The 24143-nt window shown below is 45.3% G+C and overlaps 1 protein-coding gene across 29 annotated transcripts in view; it reads right to left on the bottom strand.

Annotated features, from left to right (window-relative positions):
• The window catches only part of MAPK8IP3 (mitogen-activated protein kinase 8 interacting protein 3), a 174831-nt gene that overhangs the window by 115200 nt on the left and 35488 nt on the right, over window positions 1–24143 (bottom strand). For 16 of the 29 annotated variants that reach the window (XM_034782838.1, XM_034782851.1, XM_034782840.1 and 13 more), the window contains exons 2-5: window positions 12096–12216; window positions 10239–10309; window positions 9675–9766; window positions 618–641 (exon numbers count right to left, since the gene is read on the bottom strand). In XM_034782838.1, the coding sequence (XP_034638729.1) occupies window positions 618–641; window positions 9675–9766; window positions 10239–10309; window positions 12096–12216 (308 nt within the window). The remainder of the gene's footprint in view (window positions 1–617; window positions 642–9674; window positions 9767–10238; window positions 10310–12095; window positions 12217–24143) is intronic. The other 13 variants (XM_034782844.1, XM_034782845.1, XM_034782854.1 and 10 more) reach the window with 1 other exon arrangement.

Here is a 24143-nt window from a genome sequence, read left to right as displayed (position 1 = left end):
GCATTTCCCAAGTAGCCTAGCAAAGAATTTTGGGATGCTGCTTTTTTCCCAAACAACCTGCATTATAATCTGGGCCTGTGGCTCCCATTATTCATAAATGGACATTTCACAACAGATGGAAGAATCCTCTGATACAGACAGCACATAAATGATATCAGATTCATAGGTACATTGATTTGGTTTTGTTTTAGAACTGTTACCCAAAAGGAGTCATTCTAAAATGTCTGCTACTTTCTAATGTTAGCAGACACTATAGTTCTGGAGACAATTTTCCAATATTGTACAGTTAAAGATGAGTTGTTGCCTATCTATACAGTATCTTTTGCATACTCACCACATTAGTGATGGCCATAGTCATGTGATAAACTACATTCATCACACACCTCTGGCTGCCTCACCTGCATTCTGCCCACTAATCATAGAATCATAGAATATCAGAGTTGGAACGGGCCTCAGGAGGTCATCTAGTCCAACCCCCTGCTCAAAGCAGGACCAATTCCCAACTATCCCAACTTGGCACACAAGCCAGGACATTATACTCCCAGCAGTCAGACAGCTGTTACTCAACCCCAATCTCCAAAGTGACAGTTTAAAAAAAATGCTGTAATAGGATTTACCTTTTCCTCCATGACTGGCGATGACTGCAGTGACAAACATAGCAGCCAAAACAGAGTGGCAACCGCACAAGAAGCGAGACAAGAAAACAACCATTAGAGAGCAAAAAGTCATGCAAGAACATGTATGTGTATGTGCTCACATAAATACACACCTGAGCAGTGATGGAGACATTTACAGCCTCATAAACATGCAGCCATACAGCAGACACATTACATACAATCATTCATAATCACACAATGTGAAAACACATACTCTTTCTCTGTATGTCTCTTGTGCATACATGTACACACTATTCTGTGCTTATACAAACTTCAGTCATAGTGACAAGCAAACATACCAAGTATATGTATGGGCTCACACAAATATGCCCCTATCTAGCATATCACACAAAACGCACCTGTGACACTGCACCCCATATTCTTCACAGTGATATTATTATGATTATGACATAATTATGATGTATGTTATGCAAGCTAAGTCAGGCAAAGTGTCACTGGAAAAGTTACGATTTGCTTAACATGATTATCCTATTTGTATGCATGTAGTATTTTTGTGTCTCAAGTTATGAATATTGACTATGTATCTGTATTTCAAATGTAGTTACACCTGGGTAACACCCACTATACAAGATGCATTCAGTCTAGATAGTGGGTGGGGAAGGGCCTATTCAGGGCAAGGGGCCATTAGGAAAAAATAATAGGCCTTAGGAGAAGCTTATCTCCCACTTGGTGAGCCTTCCTGTGAACGCTACAGACAGGCTCCAAGTAATGGCTGCTATAACTCTATGAGGACATGTGATGAGACCACACGTCTCTGGACTCCACCTTGGGATGTCAGTCACAGACTGGTATGGGACCCAAGCTTTGGGAACAAAGGGTTTCCGCCATATGCAAAAGCTATATAAGGCAGGGAATGACATCATCTGGGGTTCTTCACTCCACAGACAAGAAGGCTCCTGGAAACACCTGAGGAACAAAGATTGAACTGGGGGAAGTGCTGGACCCAGTCATGCACACCTGGGGAGCTGGGAGTTGCATTAACTTACTCCTGGGGGAATTATGCACCACTGCGCGTGCACAGAATTCATGTCCCCTGCAGATTTTTTTGCTTCCCTGCAGAAAAATTACTTTCTGACAGGGAAGCAAAGGGAAGCTGCAAAAGCAATCATGCACCACTCCCCAGCTGCGCAGGTACATTGCTTCAGGCACTTGGAGCAGCCGGCAGAGAGGTAAACCATTTCAGTGCTGGGGACATCCCAGCAAGTGGCTCCTACTCTGAGCTGGGATCAGCTACTAATCCTGACTGGGCTGGAGGCAGGAGAGGATGGGACTTCTTCTTCCCCTGCAAGGAGTGTCTGGGGCGGTGTCAAACCCAGCTCCAGATACCTCCCCCAGTTGCAAGAAGCTCAGCATCGTCCCCTGCTTCCTGCCCCCATCGCTCCTCATTTGCGGGGGAGGTGTCCCCGTATGGGGAGCTGCTTTCCCATCCACCCAACCCCTGTGCATCTGGATCTCCTATACCCAGACACCCCCATCAAGCCTCACCCCATACACCCAGAACCCCCTAGCCCTCCATACCCGAACCCCACCCCACTGAACTTCAACCCCTGCATCTGGAGCCCCCTGCACCCAGACTCCCTGCCTCTGGACCCCCACCCCTGCACCCAGAACACCCCATATTGAGCTCCCTGCACTCAACCCCCCACCCTGATGTGTCCCACCCTGAGCCCCCACATCCAGACCCCCATGCCACTGACTCCCAACTAGCTGCACCCTGACCCCCACCTCACCAAGCCCCACTCCTCCTGCACCCAGCCCCCTCTGCTGAGACACCCACACCCACACCACTGAGCCCCAACCACCTTCACCTGGAAGCCCCTGCAGAATCCCATTGCCCTTGCACCTGGAACCACCTCCCCAATAAGCCTCTGTGCATCCAGATCCCCACACACACCTAGACCCCCCCCACTGAGCTGCCTGCACCAGACTGCCCCCCACAGAATCCTCTAACCTCACACCTGGATCCCCCCACACTGAGGCCCTCAACCTTGCCTGGTTGAGCCTGCCTGCCCCACACCTGGAATGCCTGGTGCAAAGGGGCAGGGCCCAGGATGTCTCTGGGGCAGGCTCAGGCCTTGTGCTGTGTCAGGGTCAGGTGCAGCCTCACTGCTGAGTCCATGTCCTGGGAGTGGGGTGGGGGGAAGAGGGCTGCAGGGTGATCTCCCACCTTTGTGCAGCCAGTGGCCTGTGCTTCCCACTGCCATGCTGAAGCCTCTGCATTTATTTATTGACAAATAAAACCTGCAGAACTTAAAAATATTGTGTGCAGAATTTTTAATTTTTTGGCGCAGAATGCCCTAAGAAGTATTAACTGTAGCCTACCTATACAGGGGCTGGTCAGAGAGCCTGCATGGAACCGCAGCTGGGTGTGTCCCTACATAGATGTGTGCTGGTGAAAGTGCAGGCTGGAGGGCTTTGCATCTTGTCACAGCAGTACAGTATGAGAGAGGTGGGGCAGGAGGCTTCAGTGGTACCCCAATTCCAGGTGGGACCCTTGGGGGGGAACCCATCACAGCACCCACCCACCAAAGCACACAGATGAGCTCATACAAATATACATGAGAAATGTACACTTATGGTTCCCACAAATACACACTACTGCAACAAAGCACACAAAATATATGTGCTCATTTATACTCATCCGTTCAGTGACGCAGAACACACCCAACATAAATACATATGCTAACATGAACGTGTACTAGAGTGCCACACACACAAGGGCTCAATGCAAAGCTTGGAATGAAGGAAAAAGCCCTCTTTCAGTTAATGCTTTATACAAACTCAGAAGGAGCCACAGGTCACAGACATATGATGGGTCTCTTTTTTTCTCCTCCCAGGCGGCTAGCAACACACCAGCACTCAGAGGCACTCAGATTGCTACTTGTGCAGTACAGAGCAGGAAATTCATGCTGACAGTTTTGTCCCTCCCCACAGTGAACTGACAAGTTATCACAATTCTTGAAACTTTCCATCATGCATCCTTTCCCCAGTGACAGATGTCAAAGCCACATTTAGCTAATGTTTCTTGGACTTTGGGAAGGGGAAATGTGAGCAGAATTAATTCAGCCTGCATCATGCAGCCATGCTCACATCACTTCCTATCTAATTTTGGCAGATGCCAATGGTAGGAACCACCAGTCAGAATACAGAAGGCCTGATTCTGCTGTCACATACAGTGGTTTTACACTTCACAATGCACTGACTTCTATGGAGTTTCTCCTGTTTACTTTGGCTTGATTCCTCTCTCATTTATACCAAAGGTATCTAATTCCTGGCACTACGCTGGTGACACAAGGGTCTGATTGGGCTATGAAAGTATACTGCAAAGCTTTCCCAGTTCTCATGGGTCAGGAAATAAAAGAGAGAGAAAAAACAGACTAATGTAAAGAAAAGTTTTATACAGGGACATCTGCTCCTCCACTCACAGGAGTGTCTATGAGCTATTGGTTCTCTAACTCCACAGTGAGTTGAAGACTTATTAGGGTCCTGTTCCAAAGCACACTGCAGTCAATGAGAGTCTTTCCATTAACTTCAAAGGATTTGGGATCCGGCTGTTTAAACGTGCAATACTCCAATGAGTACTTGAATGGGCATTAGGAAGTTTGTGGAGAGTTGGGAATAGCCCCCTCTCTCCATGACTCTAGGGAATAAAATCTGCCAAGAGTTGCAGTGACAACTTCCTTTAAAAAGGAAAGATTATTTTTAAAAAGATTATTTACATTTTATTTTGTATTTTAAGTCCATCCACCCTACCTGTTCCATCTCCTTACTGCGTCTGTCATGCTACTCTAGCTCCAAGTTTTTCAGGTGAGGCGGATACAATTTGAGATTATCCACTTGGATGCTGCATTCAAACTATGCAAGGGTCAAGAGAATAGCCAGGAGGATTGGCAAGTAGCACAAAACATGATCTTCTGAGATCATTCATTCCTATTCTACTGCAATAAGAGTAATTTAAAGTTTCTGTAGAAAATGTAACCTACAAGTGACCCTTACATCAACTAATCCATTTAAAATGCTCTATGGCCTCTTGTAATTCCTCTATAACAGATATACCATATCAGATATTTCATCCAGAAGGAGCAACTGACTCCCACCAAATAAAGGGTAAAACAAGCCCATCCACTTAGAAATAATTGTGGCTTATCTTTGTATATGTATGTAAGCAGAGTCAGGATGAGCTCTACCCTGACATCTGGTGGTGAATTATGGCGAGTGTGGAAAAGAACTCCAGGGGCTGATCTTGTTTGCATAGGCACACCCACTCGCCTGGCATGAAACCACAGCAACTCAAAGTGGTTACTTTGGCTGGTGTGGGATCCCCAGTTTCTCTGTTATTGGGGCAGGAAGAATAAAGTTTTGTTACCCTGATTCTGTGAATCAAGGCCAGTGGAACTGTTGTATGACAGAAGGACTGAGTGAGTCATTCACCATTACCTAAGTAGCATTTGCTTGTCAAGGGGCATGGGTTACAAAACCCAGTGAATTGAGAGAGGATGGGGACAGGTATTTGTACCTGATAGTATAGCCCCCTCCCTGAGGGGGTTGAAACACCAATTGCACTACCTCCTCTCTCCACTGTTGAATGTCAGAGCTAACTTTGATTCCCTTAGGAGTCTAGTTACAGACTGCTGAGCTGAGTTCACTTTGGGCCAATAGTGCACCAGCACTGGGGCTCCCCTACTACTAGCTGAAATCACTAAGAGCTGAAATCACAAAAGAGCTACAGCTATTTAAGAGCTGAGATCACTGAGGCTGTGTTAACTAGTGGGGGAGCCTGAGCTAACTTAGCTTAGTGGGGGTGAGCGGAGCGGAGCGGCTGGAGGAGCAGCTAGCAGAGCCTTGTGGGAGCGGCTCACAGGTCGGGGAGCGGAGCGGCGCGGCTCACAGGTCGGTGAGCGGAGCGGAGCGGCTCACAGGTCGGTGAGCGGAGCGGAGCAGCTGCCAGAGCAGTTCGTGGGATGGCAGGAGTGGGACTGCGGGTGGAGTGGAGCAGTTTGTGGTGAAGGCTGCGGTGGAACCCCACGGAGAAGCAGCCGGTTGGCCTCGGATCACGTAAGGTGCCCCTTAACACCCTGCTCACCCCCCCCTTTTGAACTCTGGGGCTGCACTGATCATGGACAGAGACTTTGGGGGGTTGTCGGACTTTTGGGACTTTTGTGATTCTTGGGTCGCTGGTTTCAAGAACCAACGGGAGAGGACACGGCCCAATTTGTTGGGGTGGGTCTTCGCTCATGGTTTGGTCTAAGAACTCTAGTTGTGGTGTTTTTCCAATTTAATGCTGATGTTGTTTACCTCATGTTATTAAACATTTTCTGTTACACTCAGACTCCGTGCTTGCGAGAGGGGAAGTATTGCCTCTTAGAGGTGCCCAGGGGGTGGTATGTAATTGTCCCAGGTCACTGGGTGGGGGCTCGAGCCGGTTTTGCATTGTGTTATTGAAACGGAACCCCTAGATACAGAACCCGGCCCTTGTTGCTGCCAACTTAGATAGGCAGAAGGGTTACGTGTATATGCTATAAGCACCTTTGGCAGCCTTACAAATTAGAATATAAAAATCATACTAAATAATCCAGCATGGGGGAAGGATCTTTCCCTGAAGTGCCAGGGTCTTCTAGCTACAAATTATTCCTGCGGTCAAATCCTAGCCAATACAGCAGGAGTGGCTGCAGCTATTAAGTGAGGTAAATGAAATTGTAACGACATTATTTTGAAGGGATAGAATCTGTATCATATGTTCTGCATCAAGCTAGAGTGGGAAACTGGCATTGATTGTTGTTTCAAATATAAATGTTTCATACTGGAAGGTCATATCCATAGAAGATTAAAATATGTTTGAAAGATCAATTGTATAGACCTTGAATCCTTGGGATTTCAGTCCAAAATCCAAGAGAGGAACTGGTTCAGAAATCACTCAGCCTAATTCCCTACCGTCTGGAAGAGATGAGTCAGAAATGCATGGCAAAGCTGGGAGAGGCTGTGGGAGCAGGGCTGGCTCCAGGCACCAGCCTACCAAGCATGTGCTTCGGACCGCACCTGGAGGGGGGTGGCGCTCACCGGGGAGAGCGGAGCCGCAGCGGGCTCACCGCCCTCCCCCTGGAGCTCCGGCCGGTCGGGGAGAGCAGGGCCCCGGCCAGGCTCGCCGCCGGGGAGAGCGGGGCCACGGCGGGCTCGCCGCCCTCCTCCCGGCGCTCCGGCCGGTCGGGGAGAGCGGGGCCGCGGCTGGGCTCGGCGCCCTCCCCTGCCACGCTCCCCGCCGGGGGGCGGCGGGAGGCTTTTTTGCCTGGGGTGGCAAAAAAGCCAGAGCCGGCCCTGTGTGGGAGACAGCATGTGCATGCTGTAGGAGTCAGCCTGCCTCAAGAGCTGAAAGCCTGAAGGAGAGGGAAAAACTCTAATGCTGATCTCTTTCCCCTTTCCACATAGTTAAATCCTCTGGACTATGAAAATTCACTTAGGCTGAGCTGCCCTTCATAGGAGCTAAATAAGATGTCATGACACATCTTAGACCATGTTGCATCACGGTTGCAAACAGACTCATAACTCCACCAGCTCCAAATCCAGGAAATATAAATAACAGAATGATATAAGTGCATGTCAGCATGGATATTCTCCTTCCTGTAGCACATTTCACCTCTTTCAGGCAGGAGGGAAATTACAGTAGGATTGAAAAGGCTTTGTCCAGCCCCGGAACAGTTTCAAGTACTTTTTTTCTTGTTATTAAGTGAATCCATTTTCTTTCAGCATCCTCACTTCCTTCCTGCATTGGAGTTGTGCTGTATATTCCGTGCACTGTAATGGTGCTGTACTACCAATTGCATTTGCTACAACAAATCCATATTAACAATACATATCCAATCCCAGCACGCACTGTCATGCCGTCAGTGTAGAACTGGGAGCTGGTGCTAGGTGCCACACAGCGCATTCCTTCACAGCCTTAGAACGTTTCTTGCCTTCCGCTTGTGCCATGCAGTTTTGGCAGAAAACGACTTGTTAGATAGAAAAAGAATGTCAGAGCTGCAGGGGAGCTGGCAAGAGTCCTGCCATATTTACAGAAAATCCTACTGACAGATGCCCTGAGCTACTCTCAGCTGCTCTCCACACCATGCCTCCTTCACAGGGTCTCTCGCTCTCATTTACAAAGTGCAGTCGACACTTAGGCTGTACTCAGACTGCCAGTTTTAAATTAGTTCAAAGTCCAGTAAAGGAAGCCATAACAGACAGAGGGTGTTTAAATCCCTTATGCTGGGAGCTGGGATTTTTCTCCCACTTAGCACAATGCACAACAATCTATGTCAGGCATTTCTAGCCAACTAGCACTCTGGCATCAATGGGTATATCTACACAGCCCATAGCAGCAAGCCTCCGAGCCCAGGTCAACAGACTTGCACTACTGTGCTAAAAATAGCTGTATAGACATTGTGGCTCAGGCTGGAGTTTGGGCTCTGAAGCCTAGGAAGGGAGTAGATTTCAGAGCCTGATCTGCAGTCTATACAGCAATTTTTAGCACATTAGCACGAGCCTAAGTCTGTCGACCCAGGGTCGGAGACTCGCTGCCACTCGCTGTGCCTGTACATCAATTTACAAGACTCTAAAATATTCAAAAGGGACCCCTATCCATAATTCCAGAACATTTTCCCCCTCTCTGTCTCCACATTTACCTCTTTGTTCTCCTCGTCCTTCATCATCCCTATCAGACTACATTACTCCCCTCTTAAATTATCTCACTGATTCCTGCTTGCCCATTATTTCTTGTCCAGTTCACGTTCTTTGCTTTGCCATCAATGCCAGCTTTGCTTCCTCTGTAGTTTCCTTCTCTCACTCCCAACATCTCCATGCCTTCTTTCCTGTCTTCTCTATCCACAGTCCAATCTGCCAGCCCCAGTGTGTTAGGTCCCCACTCTTGCCTCAGTCTAATCCCTCCCCTGAAGACTTCTTTCCTGAGGCTCACAAACATTAACCCATATCAAATGCCTTCTACAGGAGAGAAGGAAATGCTTACTCAGCTAGCAACTCCCTCTGGGTCTCCCAGCGTATCTTGTTTTATGTGTTTCTACCATTTAGGTTATAAACTTTTCGGGGAATGTCTTTACAATGCTAAGTATATTGTTGGCATATAATGATTAATAAAAAATAGTCTGACAGTGTAAAATCATATAGAGAATACTTTTCTCCTCACCGAGTTACTGGATAGTTTGTGATCAACTTGAGTGGATTTGGGTTATGTCCCTCAAGCAGTACTGGGTGATCTATTACTTCACTAAATCATATTCTTTAGGAACTCACTTTCTTCATTCCTCACCCCAAAGGCAGTATTATTGGAGTGTAAGATCAGTACAGAGAATCCATTTGATGCTCCTCTAACTGGTATAAATCATGAATTATTGCATTAAAGTCAGTGTAATTATACTACTTTAAAACTAGTGTGAGAAGAGAATAAGGACCAATGATTCCACACTGCTGGCTTCTGACTCTCACTGTTTTGGATGTGGGAAGATGAACAAAAACAACTCACTATCTTGTGTTCATCAAAACCTTGGGCAAAAAAAAGAAGTCCATATGGGAATTTTTTTTTTTTTGGGTAAGAAACAGAGGAAATCAGATTGTGACAATGTACTCCTGAACTGGGAAGGCATGTTTCTCATGTCCTCCATGGCTCTTTTTTCTGTGGACCATCCTGTGCGCATATTTTGCACTTGTCATCTAAATATAAAAGGGTAATTTTTCAAAAGCCCATGCAAGAGGTAGGATTGCAAATAAACAGAATACGTACATGTACTTACATGTACATAAACAGTAATATAATAAACATAAATGAAAAGTACATGTACATGTACACTGAAGACTTGCCTAGAACAAAATAGCAAGGTTCAACTACAGTCCATTCCCAGTGATCTAGCAAGGGAGGGAAGCTTGTTTTGGTTGCTCTCTCAAACACATATGCACACAGTCCATAAGCCCCTGAATGGCATATATTTCAGTGGAAGGATGTGACCCTACCTCCTCCCAGGTAGACCGCCCTCAGTTTGACTATTTCCCCCAACCTGCTGCATCTTGGACCGCTCAATGTGTTCCACGTAGGTCTGGATCATCTGTGAAGAGGGAAAAACCCATGAGCCAAACAGAAGTGAAAAGGAGACACAGGTTCCTCTTCTACTTCATCTTCCTCCAGCACCCATTTCTCTCTCCCTTTTTTTCATAACTATATCTGTCATTGCTACTCTTTAAGGCTGATGACATAATGAATGAGCAGTAAGTCTGGGTCTAATATGAAAATGAGTGGGGCCAAATAGATATCAAACCTCAAGCCCAGTACAATGGCAGAAGGTCTGTGACAAAACATATGCAGAAAAACAATGAAAAAAGCTTCTTGGAAACTAGACAGCAGTGGTAGCCTCTAGAGGCTTAGAGGAAATGGGATAACAGAGCATTTCACCTCATGGGGGGGCTTAGCAGCTACAGACACCTCTTGTTTTTAATCATTCAAATAGTCTTTTCTAAAGTATGTTTGTAGACCTACATGTAGACAAAGAGAATGATATTTACTTAGAGATGATAACCTACCTCTGTGTGGCGTTGGTGCAGGGCATTGTACTCTTTCTTCATTTCTGATTCACGTTCCTCCAGCCGTGAAACTATAAAAGAAAGTATTCCACCCATTAGACAGCATATGTGTTAGACTCCAAAAGGAACACCAGATAATTCTCAAGGAAGTATCTTATATTTCAGAAAATAGGTAAAAATGAGTTCATTCCTATTAAAAAATGAGAAACACAATAATGTATGTGTGGCAAGTGGTATAACTCACAAACTCATTTCACGGGTATCAAAATGCCCTTAAGGTGAACATACAAAGTGATGCAATGTTAATTTTAGAGGTGGGTCCGTCAGGGCCCAGCCCAGTACCTATCAGTAGACAAATGAGCCAACACAAAGGCCGATCCAAGTTAGGCTTTAGCTCTATCCTTTGTATGTGAGCTGCTAGAGGATCCAAAGCTTCTGAAGGCTCAACCCCCAGTGGCAAGGATCACACAGCTCCATTATGACTCCTCTGACTACCTGAGGAGCAGTTGTGTTGGACATTATTGCTGAATTCTGGAGGAAGCCTTGTCCAGCCCACCACAACTGCACACATTAGGGAAAGGAGAACAAAAACAAAAAATGAGGTGGGATATTTGGTGCATGAGAAAAGGCACAGAGAACCCATTCAGGGACAAGAGGGAAATAAATGGTATGCTCTATATTAAACACATTACAGCTGGCTGTGTCCAACTACAAAGGGCCAGAGCTGATTAGTGAATAACATCACATGTAGTTTGGGGCCCACTATGTGTTATTGGAGAAAAAGAGTTGCTTTGTTTTTTAAAAGTTGATCCAGCCAGAAAGTATTTACAGTGGAAGCTAACTGAAAGCTCCAACTCAATTGTTGTTAACTGCAAGACTGGGATTTGCATTTAAAAGCTTCTTTGGACTTTCTACCAAGTAGATGCAATCACAGTTGACAAAGAGAGGTCCATATTCCTGCCTCCAAAACAAAATAGTATGTATATTTGGTACATGCTCCTCTATACTCACTTTTCAATAATATGATCTAAGATCATGGCATCAGAAGTCCTGTCTAATGCAATAAAATGTTTGATAGCAAGGAAGGGTTTTAAATGTCCTGTTTATTGGGAAAAAGAAATTCACTGCCACACACATCATCTAGGAAATGTATTAGAAGTTAGGTTTGGCTCATACCTGAAATATCCCCCACACAATTTTTTGCATTTTAACAGGGATTTGCCTGATATTTTATAAAATGGTATAATTTGAAAGATGTAGGGAGCGTGTGTAAATGACAGAAATTGAAATCGTGGTCCCAAAGGGCTAAATAAATCCCTGGAGTAACTCGAGTGACTTCAGACAAGTTATAACAGGAGTGATTTAGGACTAAAGTCTAGGTAGTTCTAAATAAACTCAGCAAAATAACACAGGAACCCCCCAAACTATTGCCAAGTAGTCATCCACTACTACTTCTCATCCAATAGTACTTCATGTAATATACAAATTTGTTTAAAACAGGTAGTACTTGCTCCAGTATGAAGCAGTGGGATTACAAGGGCTGCTGTAGACATCAAGATAACTGATATACAGAACAGGCATGAGACAAAGTTCTTGAAGCTCCATCATGTCCCCAAAGGCTGCAGTTGGCCATATTTTCTTATAATGCTCGGTGAAATGGAAACAATAAAGCTACTATCAACTTAAATGTTGAACATATTTCTCCCCTTAGGCCCCTCAAAAGTTGGCATTGGCGTTAGGAATGTCAAACTTCCAGGTTTTGAATACGATGCATTAAACAAAGAAACTTCAGAGCAACACCCTAGCTTCCAAGGAAGCCCAATCATATAAGCATGTTGGTTGCATTACTGTACTTACTCTGGTCTGCATAGTTTTTGGCCTTCAGCTCCAGCTGCCGGGACTGAAATTCAAGATGCTCAACCTGGATTTGCAGGTCTTTCTTCTCCTGTTCCAGTGCATCTTCAAACTCTATAAACTTCTGTACAGGCAAAGAAACAAAGAAGGAGACCAGAATGAGAAACAAACACACAGTGCACTGTTTCCCATTTTGCCTCCCTTTCTGTCCCCAACAAAAATGGGAAAGCGAGAGAGAATGTACGTAACAAAAACAGGAGGTTAAATTTTTAGAGTCAGTACTGCAGATTACAGTATTTCAACCAAGTAAAAGGACATGGATGGGTATAAACTGTTCAGGAAGGGCAGGCGGGGGAGAAAGGGTGGAGGAGCTGCATTGTATGTAAGAGAGCCCTATGATTGCTCACAGCTCCAGGATGAAACTGGAGAAAAGCCTGTTGAGAGTCTTTGGGCGGGGTAAAAGTAATTGAGGACACTTACTGGTACGGGGGGTGGGGGGGGGCGGGAGGAGGTGGCGGCTCTGGCCCCTGGAAGGGGCGGGGCCTCGGGCGGAAGGGGCGGGGCTGGGGTCAGCATCCCCCAGCCAGCCTTTGGACCATGCCGCCTGGGGCTCCCGTGTTGATTTAAAGGGCCCAGAGCTCCGGACACTTTTATTGCCAGCCCCAGGGCAGCTGCTCCCTTTGCCCCCACCCATCAGCGGCGGGGGGGGGGGCAAAAGGGGCAGGGACGTTAAAGCGCTGCAGGGTTCTTTGCCGCAGCAGCGCTTCTGACATCTGCTGGGAGAGCAATACAGTGGTGCACAGACAATCCAGGAAGTTTTTGGACAGTGTTGGGAACAACTTCCTGTAGGGGCTGTGCTCCTCTTGACCTGCTGCTCACAAACAGGGAAGAATTGGTAGGGGAAGTAGAAGTGGGTGGCAACCTAGGCAGCAGAGACCATGAGATGGTCAAGTTCAAGGTCCTGACAAAAAGAAGGAAGGAAAGCAGCAGAATACAGACCCTGGACTTCAGAAAAGCAGACTTTGACTCACTCAGGGAAGTGATGGGCAGGATCCCCTGGGAGGCTAATATGGGCAAAGGAGTCCAGGAGAGCTGGCTGTATTTTAAAGAAGCCTTATTGAGGGTGCAGGAACAAACCATCCCAATGTGCAGAAAGAATAGCAAATATGGCAGGTGACCAGCTTGGCTTAACAGTGAAATCTTTGGTGAGCTTAAACACAAAAAAGAAGCTTACAAGAAGTGGAAACTTGGACAGATATCTAGGGAGGAGTATGAAAATATTGCTAGCGCATGCAGGGGTATAATCAGGAAGGCCAAAGCACAATTGGAGTTGCAGCTGGCAAGGGATGTGAAGAGTAACAAGAAGGGTTTCTACAGGTATGTTAGCAACAAGAAGGTGGTCAGGGAAAGTGAGGACCTTTACTGAATGGGGAAGGCCACCTAGTGACAGATGATGTGGAAAAGCTGAAGTACTCAATGCTTTTTTTGCCTTGGTCTTCATAGACAAGGTCAGCTCCCAGACTGCTGCACTGGGCAGCACAGTATTGGGAGGAGGTAAGCAGCCCTTAATGGTGAAAGAACAGGTTAAGGACTATTTAGAAAAACTGAACATGCACAAGTTCAGGACGGATACAATGCAGAGGGTGCTGAGGGAGTTGGCTGATGTGATTGCAGAGCCATTGGCCATTATCTTTGAAAACTTGTGGCGATCAGGGGAGGTCCCAGATGATTGGAAAAAGGCAAACATAGTGCCCATTTTTAAAAAAGGGTAGAAGGAGAATCCAGGGAACTACACACCGGTCAGCCTCACCTCAGTCCCTGGAAAAATCATGGAGCAGGTCCTCAAGGAATCCATTTTGAAGCACTTGGAGGAGAGGAAGATGATCAGGAACAGTCAACATAGATTCACCAAGGACAAGTCATGCCTGACCAACCTGATTGCCTTCTATGATGAGATAACTGGCTCTGGGGATATGGGGAAAGCTGTGGATATGATATATCTTGACTTTAGCAAAGCTTTTGATACGATCTGTCACAGTATTCTTGCCAGCAAGTTAAAAAAGTATGGATTGAATTAATGGACTATAAGGTGGATAGAAAGCTGGCTAGATCATCAGGCCCAACAGGTAGCGATCAATGGCTCGATGTCTAGTTGGCAGCCACTAGTGCCCCAGGGCTCAGTCCTGGGGCCAGTTTTGTTCAACATCTTCATTAGTGATCTGGATGATGGGATGGATTGCACCCTCAGCAAGTTTGCGTATGACAGTAAGCTGAGGGGAGAGGTAGATACGTTGGAGGGTAGGGATAGGGTCCAGAGTGACCTAGACAAATTGGAGGATTGGGCCAAAAGAAATCTGATGAAGTTCAACAAGGATAAGTGCAGAGTCCTGCACTTAGGATGGAAGAATCCCATGCACTGCTACAGGCCGGGGGCCGACTGGCTAAGGGGCAGTTTTGCAGAAAAGGACCTGAGGATTACAGTGGACGAGAAGCTGGATACGAGTCAGCAGTGTGCCCTTGTTGCCAAGAAGGCTAACGGCATATTGGGCTGCATTAGTAGGAGCATTGCCAGCAGATCAAGAGAAGTGATTATTCCCCAATATTCAGCACTAGTGAGACCACATCTGGAGTATTGCATCTAGTTTTGGGCCCCCCCACTACAGAAAGGATGTGGACAAACCGGAGAGAGTCCAGCGGAGGGCAACGAAGATGATTAGGGGTCTGGGGCACATGACTGATGAGAAGAGGCTGAGGGAACTGGGCTTATATAGTCTGCAGAAGAGAAGAGTAAGGGGGGGATTTGATAGCAGCCTTCAACTACCTGAAGGGGGGTTCCAAAGAGGTTGGAACTAGGTTGTTCTCAGTAGTGGCAGATGACAGAACAATGAGCAATGGTCTCAAGTTGCAGTGGGGGAAGTCTAGGTTGGATATTAGGAAAAGCTAATCACTAGGAGGGTGGTGAAGCACTGGAATGGGTTACCTCGGGAGGTGATGGCTTCTCCATCCAAATGTAGTGGATCCATGCTGACACTAGCCCTAATTCTTGATACACTATATCCAGGACTGTTTGTATGGATTGTTTCAACTGAACATTGGTCTCTGGAAAGGGACTAACACCTTCAAATGTCTTTGTATATGAGACCAAAGACAAAGTCCCATACCAAACACAGAGTCAGTCAGAATAGCTTTCCAGCCTCCAGTTTGCTTTGGTCTGTTTTGAACGGTTAGTCTGGAATGTGCTCTAATGGTTTGTTAAATTCCATTTCAGAATTCATACTCTGATTTGGAGAAGCAAGAACTCGGGAAACAGCAGAGGTGGCTTTAAGACATCTGTGTGCTCCCCATTTTTTTGGGCAACTGGTATCCAGCCTGGCCACCAGTGGAAGACAAAGCAGCCTCAGGATGGGAAGAAGAGAACACAGCTAGAACATTGTGCTCTGACCATGACCTCTCCCTCCCTTTTCCTACCCTGGGTCTGCCCCCAAAACACTTCCTAACCAGCACAGAGCCCTTACACCAGCTCTATATTACCAGTGAGGCCCACTGCCCTGGAAGTATTCCTCACACTCTGTCTTCTCCTGCTCTTGACAGTCTGTAGGCTACTCCTTGCTGTTTCTTTTCCATTCCACTTCCTCTGCACGCTGGCATACGCAACATGGCACCGACATTGCACTAACAATTTCAAATAGTGAGACAAGGTGGGTGAGGTAATATCTTTTATTGAACCAACTTCTGTTGGTAACAGAAACAAGCTTTCCAGTTTACATGGAGCTTTTCTTCAGGCCTAGGAAAGGTACTCAGAGTGTCACAGCTAAATACAAGGTGGAACAGACTGTTTAGCATGAGTAGCTACACATAGTTCAAGGGACCTTTTAAGGTAACGTAGCCCATTAATACCCCTCCAATCATAGAGGGGAATGGAAGGGAGGTGGGTGGGAGGGAGGGGTTGTTAGTGGTTTACAGCTTGCTGCAACAAGCCATAAATCCAGTGTCTCTATTCAGACCATGATTTTTAGTGACTAGCAAAGTTATGTATTTAAGATCCCAGGCTTTTCTTTTGAAAGTGTTGTGCAGATTTCCTTTGAGGATAAGGATGGATAGCGATTACTCTATATCTGACCTTTATGAAAAGTGTTCACCCACCAGTGATGTGGTGTTTTTGTCTTTTATCATTGTCTTGTGTCTCTAATATCCTGGGACTGACATGGCTACAACACTGCATACAACTTCAAATAGCGTCATCCCCACACATGCCCCTACAGAATAGTCCATGAATGTTCTAGTCTACATAATAAAATAAGTGATCCATCTTCTCTAGGGCTGCCATGCAGAATGGCATGCCTTTTCTTTTTAGTTCAGCAGACTCACTGAACTAACATCATCATTCTAACAGTGGTAAGTGGTAACCAAGCCTATTGGTAAGGATCTCCAGGGAACTCCAGGAAATTAATGTTCAGTTGCACTACACTTGTTTGAGAGTTTGTTTTTTTTAATACAAGGCTATATAGACACTATTCTGTAGAATCTACTTCCCCTGCAATATGCTCTGTAAGAGTCCCTTGCACATTTCCTGTTACTTTTGGGGGATCAGCAACAACATTGTAACCATGATGTCTGTGAACTGGATCCTGTCTCAATAAATCACACCATTTCTCATGCTAGACCATCTCTGTAATTGCCTAGTTAATTAGTTTGTAACGAGTCACTTTTTATATAGGACTGAACTTTACATATAATTTCTTAGCCACATCTAGTTTTTTCCTGCACTCAGTGACCTGCTAAAGATTTTTTTTAAATTAGGCTAGTGTCTTTTTTCTTTTTCCCCTTTCTTTCCTTAACTTTGTGATGTCCAAAGGAGCTTGAGAGGTTTTGGACTGATTGTTTTTTAAAAGTTGTTTGTTTGTTTGTTTGGGCTGCTGTTGTTGGGTCTGTTTTGTTTTTGTTTTTTTCCTTCCATGATGGGTTTTCTACTTTAGAAACATTAGAAATGCAAACCCTGCTGTCCCTGGTTTTACTGGAGGACTTTCTGGGTGTCTCAGAGGATGTTTGGTGGGGATGTATGGTGGGATCTGAATTTTTAAAAAAGGCTTCTTTTCTCCAAAATGTCAATTAGACAAAATTAAATAGTTTAAAACAAGACAAACAAGAAACAAAGAGTTTTAGACAGTCTGACTAAATCCCCTTCACCTCTCATTTGCTCAGGTGTCAATCGCTTGACTGTTGAGATGTCCTAATTTTACTAGCTCTCCCGCCATCAGAGAGTCTCCCATAACTAGACAGGACCTACATTTTTGATGTTAAAAAAAATACCAAACAGAGTTTTTTTAAAGTATTTCAGAGCCTTCTGGGTCCTCTAAAAGGAAGCAAAAGAGGGCACAGCACCAATGTTATTCCCATTTTGCAGGTCACCTTTAATAGGATTGGCTTATTCCCAATGTTTTGGTTTAATTCAGGGAGACTGATTAAAATGCTAATACTTTTCAAATATTTAATGAAAGGCTGGCACTTGGCTATGTCTCTTTATTCAGACATGTCCAGGGCAATCACAGAAACAAGAAACTGGCAACTCACTGTTTATATTTTTCTTTGTACACTAAGTACTTAACAGCTTTTTGCTGTATTTAGGAATGAAAGAATAGAGACAACTCAATTTAGGACTAAGATTGTAATTAACACCCGATAGGGGATGCCTTATGCAAAGTTTGCCCTCTGTCCTGCTACAGTTAACTGATGGCAGAATTTGGCCCACTCAGTCTCTGAAAGGCTGCTTTTTCTGCCAGGTTCTGAAATAGTTTTTTGATGATGACACTCATGAGGCTACCTCACCTGATGTCTCACTCTGTGCACCATGGAGTCTGAATGGCTGAGAGAGAGTGAGATCCCAGGTCCACAGAGAGAGGTTGAAAAACAGACAGCTCAAGCAGGCTGGGGGAGGAGAGTGTTTACAACTGTAGCCTATCCTTAAAGCAAATTTGTAAAGCAAATTCCTTACTATGGTTCTGCTTACCAAGCACGCCATCCTCTCATGTAATGGTTCATGTGAGTTCCCTTTAGAGGTATCAAGCAGCAGCTTTTGATACAGAGTGTTAATATCTATGACACACTCGGGATAGAAATCCCGTTGCTTATCAATATAGTCAGATCACAAAGTACAACTAAGCAGTGCCAGCTGTTTGCCAAGAACAATCACTTCCGGCACCTGTGCTCCTCTCTGAACAACAGCCTCTTAAAAAGGGGACAGGGAAAAGAACATTAAATGATACAAATCACTAGGGGAACAGCAAAAGCTGGAAAAGTCCTACCGCAGGTAAGCTACCTACCGCTAACATTAACCCAAGCAGATTTTTAGCAGAATATTGTCTTTTTTTTTTTTTAATTATCCAAAGGCTTAGAAGCAATTAACACAGTATTAAGATCATGTGTTACAAAAAAAAAAAAAAAAAAAGAAGTCTCACTCACTGAAATGGAGCCTTGAATATAAATATTGTAATCATTCAACATTTTCTATATTCAAAACACGTGACGAAATCCTGGCCTCAGTGAAATCAATAGGAGTTTTGCCACTGACTTCAATAGGGCCAGGATTCCACCCATGCAATGTGAAGGGGACGCTGTCAAACTTGAAAATCACATTTCTGTATGAAAATTTTGTAGCTGCACACCCAAGACAGCGATGGTTGAAAGAAGTTAGAAAAAGTTTCTCTATTTTTATTCAGTTTGTTTATGGATTTCACAGCACTTTGTGTACAGTAAGTTTTCCTTCTCTATAATCAGTTAGGCCCAGCTCCACCAATCAGATACAGACACACGGAGATTTATACTTGTGCAGGAGCCCTCTGATATCAATAGGACTTTGTAAGGTGTCACAGATCCACAGGGTGTGGTCTATGCGCCTGCCTGTTACCAGTCCCTTGGGAGTGACCCCTTTAATGTGCTGAACCCCAAGGGTACACACAACTCCACAGAGGCTCCAAGACTCCAGAACTGAGTGATTCTCTCTCTTCCCTGCAGTGAATCCAGCCAAGCCACACTCCCATGGGAGACTTGTAGTGTAACTCTTCGGGGTGCAGTGCTCTCAGTGAGTGAGTATCTGCAACAACAACAGGCAGCCTTTTCAAAACAAGGTAACAATGTATTAGTCACCTGGCATAAAGAATCTGAAAGTCCTTAGGTTAGCAGAGATAGGCAAAGGTTAAGCCATTGCCCCTCCTGGCCTGAACATTTCTGGCTCTGGCTCAGAGGTGCCATTTCAGATTTTAGTACTGGGGGGCAACTTTAAACATGTTAGGCATCTGAAAACTCTAGGTTTTTTTGCAGATAATAACTTAGAAATTATACAGGAGCGCTGTATCTAATTCCTATATATAAAAAAGAGGATTAAATAAATATTAGACCCACTCAATTCTAATACTAACATGTTCTCACATCTTGGGTCAAGTCACTTAAGGGACACTGGTTAGATTTAAAATGTTACAGTATGTTCTTTTTTACTAACTCTTGAATAGAACAATTGAAACAATTGTAGAAAAATCTAGATTACTTTCTATCACTCTTCTACAGTTCATCAAGCTTGGAATAGATCATTTAACTTTGGAAACATCCTACTAGGGCAAGGCCCCATGACTGCACCTGTTTGGGACTCCGGGTGTGTTACCTCACTACAAATAATAGACTAGAAACTAACCTTAAACAGGAGTGAAACTGACACTTTCAAGTCACTTTCATAGTATTTCCAATCCCAAATGTTCAAAAATCATGAATCAGGCTCACCAAAAATCATTAGATTGGCTTTAAAATCATCAGTTTGCCTTCTGCTTTTTGAGCCTTTAGGGTGCACATTTTGAAGCTTTCTCCACAGCCACGAGGGCTAGAAACTTCATTTTTCTTTAAGAATGAAGGTTGAAATCATCACATATCCACTTGATTCCAGGAGCTGGGGCTTTAAGGAAAACAATTATCATGAAACTCATGACAAAATCATCAGAGTTGGCAACACTGATTTTACTTTTGTTTAAAGGCTAGTTACTTTCCAGAAGGGTCTTAAACACAACACTACAGTGATTGAGTTGTGGTTCTCACAGGAGAATATTTAAAACCAAACACCAAGAAAATTCTATATTTTAAAGTTGAGGGGAAAAAAACAGACTTCTGAGGTATATCAGGGCCACTGCACACAGAAAAGGAAAATAAACAGGCACAGGAGCTCTGGGCAGCTCTTCCTCTAGAAAGGAAGTTGGAGAGTCAAATCTTCTTGTCCTTAATCCAGTAAAACTTCTATTGCCATCAGTGCCTCCCCCACAGATATTAACATGTACTTAATAACAATACACTTCATACTTAAATATCTGAGCCATCTTATGCAGGGCTACACATTTTGTACACGTTGACTCAGCGACTACGTTTTCTGGCATATTTTGAACAGTGCTGAACACCACAGATAATGCTCAGTGAATAATACAAATCATGACACTAATCTTCGACTTTATGGATTCTGTGAATGCAGTTTCTGTTCCTTGTTCTGCAATTGGCTTGGATATAGCTGAAACCCTAAGAATTTGAGGCATAAATATATCTGATACTTATACGACGCTTTCTGATTCCTTCCTTTTCTCAGACTTAGAACAAAAAATGACAAAATGGTTTTCAGTTAAAATGTAAAATTGCACAGCAGCCATTGCTCTACAACCCAGCATGGGGCAGAACCTGCCACCCCTTGGGAGTTAAGTGATCTCCTCTCATCTGACTCATGGACCCTGTTGAACAGGTTCCAGTCCAGGCAAGATCTCTGTGCAGTCAACCAGTATCACTGGGGCCTTCGTGACAGCCCTTTGGGCAGCTGTGGCGCAACACAGATGATGACACACATTGCCGATGAATGCCTGCTGACTAGGTTCAGTAGTGGCCTAGAAGAACTGCATCACGCCACTGAAGATGCCATGGCTTGGCTAGACAATTATGCACATGCTAAATAAATCTGACTCTCATTCTCCATCTTTCCCAACCTCTGTGCTGCTTTTCATGCTGTCAACCATGACATCCATCCCAACCTCCTGGGAGTGTTTGCTGGAGTCTCAGAGAACTGGTCGCCTTGGTTTTGCTCCCATCTATCAGAGTCCTCTTTTTTTGCAGCATGCAGCAGAGAGATAAGTTGGTCTGCTGGATGGGGAGCTAGCCCCGAAAGACCTGGGTTCTACTCTCCACCTCCCCACCCCCAATGGACAAGGGTGACCAGATGTCCTGATTTTATAGGGACAGTCCTGATATTCAGGGTTTTCTCTTATATAGGCGCCTATTACCCCCATCCCCTGCCCTGATTTTTCACATTTGCTATCTGGTCACCCTATCATGGACTTTCTGTATGACCTCTGCCTTAGGGACAGAGTTTCAAAGGTTTTTAGGCACCCAAAGATGCAGCTAAGTATATAGTGGGGTTTACAAAGCACCTATTCTTCTAGGTGCTTTTGAAATCCCACTAGGTGCCTAAATACCTTTGAAAATCTGGCATTTAGTATCTCTGTGCCTCAGTGCCCTATCTGTACAATGGGGATAACAGTGCTGCTCTACCTCACCGAGGGGTTGTGAGGAAAATGGGTCAGACCTTGTGAGGCGGCTCAGATACTATGGTGATGGGGCCACATAAGTACCACATGTAGAATGGGAACTTCTCTATACCATTGCTAGTCCTTCTCCCGGTTTTGACCCCTTCTTTTCACCTACGCCTCCAAATCTCCCCCTTTTCTGAATGTAACCTTGGCTCAGAGGGCTTGGCTGTATTTTTACTTTGGGCATGTCTACACTGGCAAAGTTACAGCACCAGCAGTTACAGCATCACTCAGAGAGCACTGAATGGAAACCGCTGTTGTGTGTTCACACTGTCAACTATCTGTGCAATAGCGTGTTCACACTTCCGGCACTTGCAGCAGTATTCAGAGTGGTGCACTCTGGGCAGCTATCCCACAGAACACCTCTTTCTCTTCTGCCACTAAGAGTTGTGGGAAGGCGGAGAGGGTCACGGGACATCCTGGGTCCTGTCCCAATGACCCGTGATGCATTGCTTCACATCCCAGAAATCCCTGTATTTCCATTTGTATTTGGCACCATCTTTCAACGGTTTGTGTAATGCACGTTCTGCCTCTTTGGGCTGCACGAATGGATCCCTAACTGTTGACCAGTATACTGCTTGCTCTAACACATCAAGAATGGAGTGGAGTTATTCCTTAAACTACAAAGGCAAGAGGAGTGAGACACTGATCTCGCCACATGTAGTAGCTACGACACGAGATTGCTTGTGGCATTCACGGAGGTGCTGACCACACTGGAACGCCGCTTTTGGGCACAGGAAACAAGCACTAAGTGGTGGGATCACATCATCATGCACATCTGGGATGACGAGCAGTGGCTGTAGAACTTTCAGATGAGGAAAGACACATTCATGATGAGCTCACGGTCACCCCAGCCCTGCGGCACAGGGACACGAGAACGAGAGTTGCTCTGCCGTTGTAGAAGCGTGTGGTGATTGCACTGTGGAAGCTGGCTACTCCAGACTGCTACCGATTGGTCGCTAACCAGTTTGAAGTGGGAAAGTTGACCGTTGGACTTGGGTTGACAGAAGTGTGCAGGGCCATCCTGCTCCGAAAGACCGTGACTCTGGTCAACGTGCGTGACATTGTAGATGGCTTTGCACAAATGGGCTTCCCTAACTGTGGAGGGGCAATACATGGCATGCATATTCTGGCACCAGACCACCTAGCCACAGAGTACGTTAATCACAAGGGGTATTTCTCAATGGTTCTCCGAGCGCTTGCGGATCCCCGTGGGCGTTTCACAGACAATAACTCAGGCTGGTCTGGAAAGGTGCATGACGCACGCATCTTTTGGAACACTGGCCTGTTCAGGAAGTTCCAAGCAGGGACTTTCTTCCTGGGCCAAAAGATCACCATAGAGGAAGTAAAAATGCCCATTGTGATCCTGGGAGACCCCGCCTACCCCTTAATGCTGTGGCTTCTGAAGCCATACACGGGACAACTTGACAGCAGCAAGGAGTGGTTCAACAACAGGCTGAGCAAGTGCAGAACGACTGTTGAATGTGCTTTTGGCCATTTAAAAGCCCACTGGCGCTGCCTCTGTGGGAAGCTGGAGCTGGCCATTGACAATATTCCTATACTTATAGCTCCGTGCTGTACACTCTATAATATTTATGAAGGGAAGGGTGAAAGCTTCACTCAGGGTTGGACCACAGAGGCTCAGCGCCTGGAGGCTGAGTTTGAACAGCCAAAGACCAGGGCTATTAGAGGGGCACAGTGTGGGGCCATAAGGATCAGGGATGCCTTGAGGCAGCAATTTAAAGTTGAAAGCCACTAATATTTGTTGATATGCTCAGGAGTGCAGTGCTTGTAATGCTAGGAGGTGACTGGTGTACATGATGCAATAAGGGTATTTAACATAATTGTATGTTGCTTTGCAGTGCTCTTTTTGCTTTCAATTAAGAGAATAAAGATTGCTTTCAAACCAAAACAATTATTTTATTGAAAGACAACAATCGGAGGAAAGAGTCAAAAAACAAAACAAAAAAAACATCAGAAGGGAGGGGAGTGGGAAAAGGAAACGAGGGGTCCTGGAACGGCTAAAGATTTGTGTATGTCCAGGGATCGTATCCAACCTTCTCCTTTGGAGTACAATGCAGCAGGTACTGTACTTCAGCAGGGCCAAACTGCAGAGGGATGGGTGTTGAGTGCAGTGGGTACTGGGAGTCCACAGTGCTGGACTGTGAGGGGGCAGGAGTGGAATGCTGCAGGTATAGACTGGAGCCAGGAGGTTGATAAGAGTGTGTTGGTGGTGTCTGGAGGGCTCATGGGAAAGAGTTTTGCAACAGTAGCTACAGGGGAGGGCGGGCGTGGAGCTGCTCGGTTTGAAGAGCTAGTATCACCTGCAGTGTGTCTGTTTGGTGCTCCATAACATTCAAGAGCTGCTCTGTGGCTTCATTCTGGCGTGCCATGTTCTCCTTTTCGTCCCTCTTCTCGCAGTCCCACCACTCCGTCAATTTCTGTTTCT

This window comes from Trachemys scripta, chromosome 10, assembly GCF_013100865.1.
Source record: "Trachemys scripta elegans isolate TJP31775 chromosome 10, CAS_Tse_1.0, whole genome shotgun sequence".
NCBI lineage: Eukaryota > Metazoa > Chordata > Testudines > Emydidae > Trachemys > Trachemys scripta.
The sequence above is the reverse complement of the archived record's forward strand: the minus strand, read 5'-3'. Positions and strand labels throughout refer to the sequence as shown.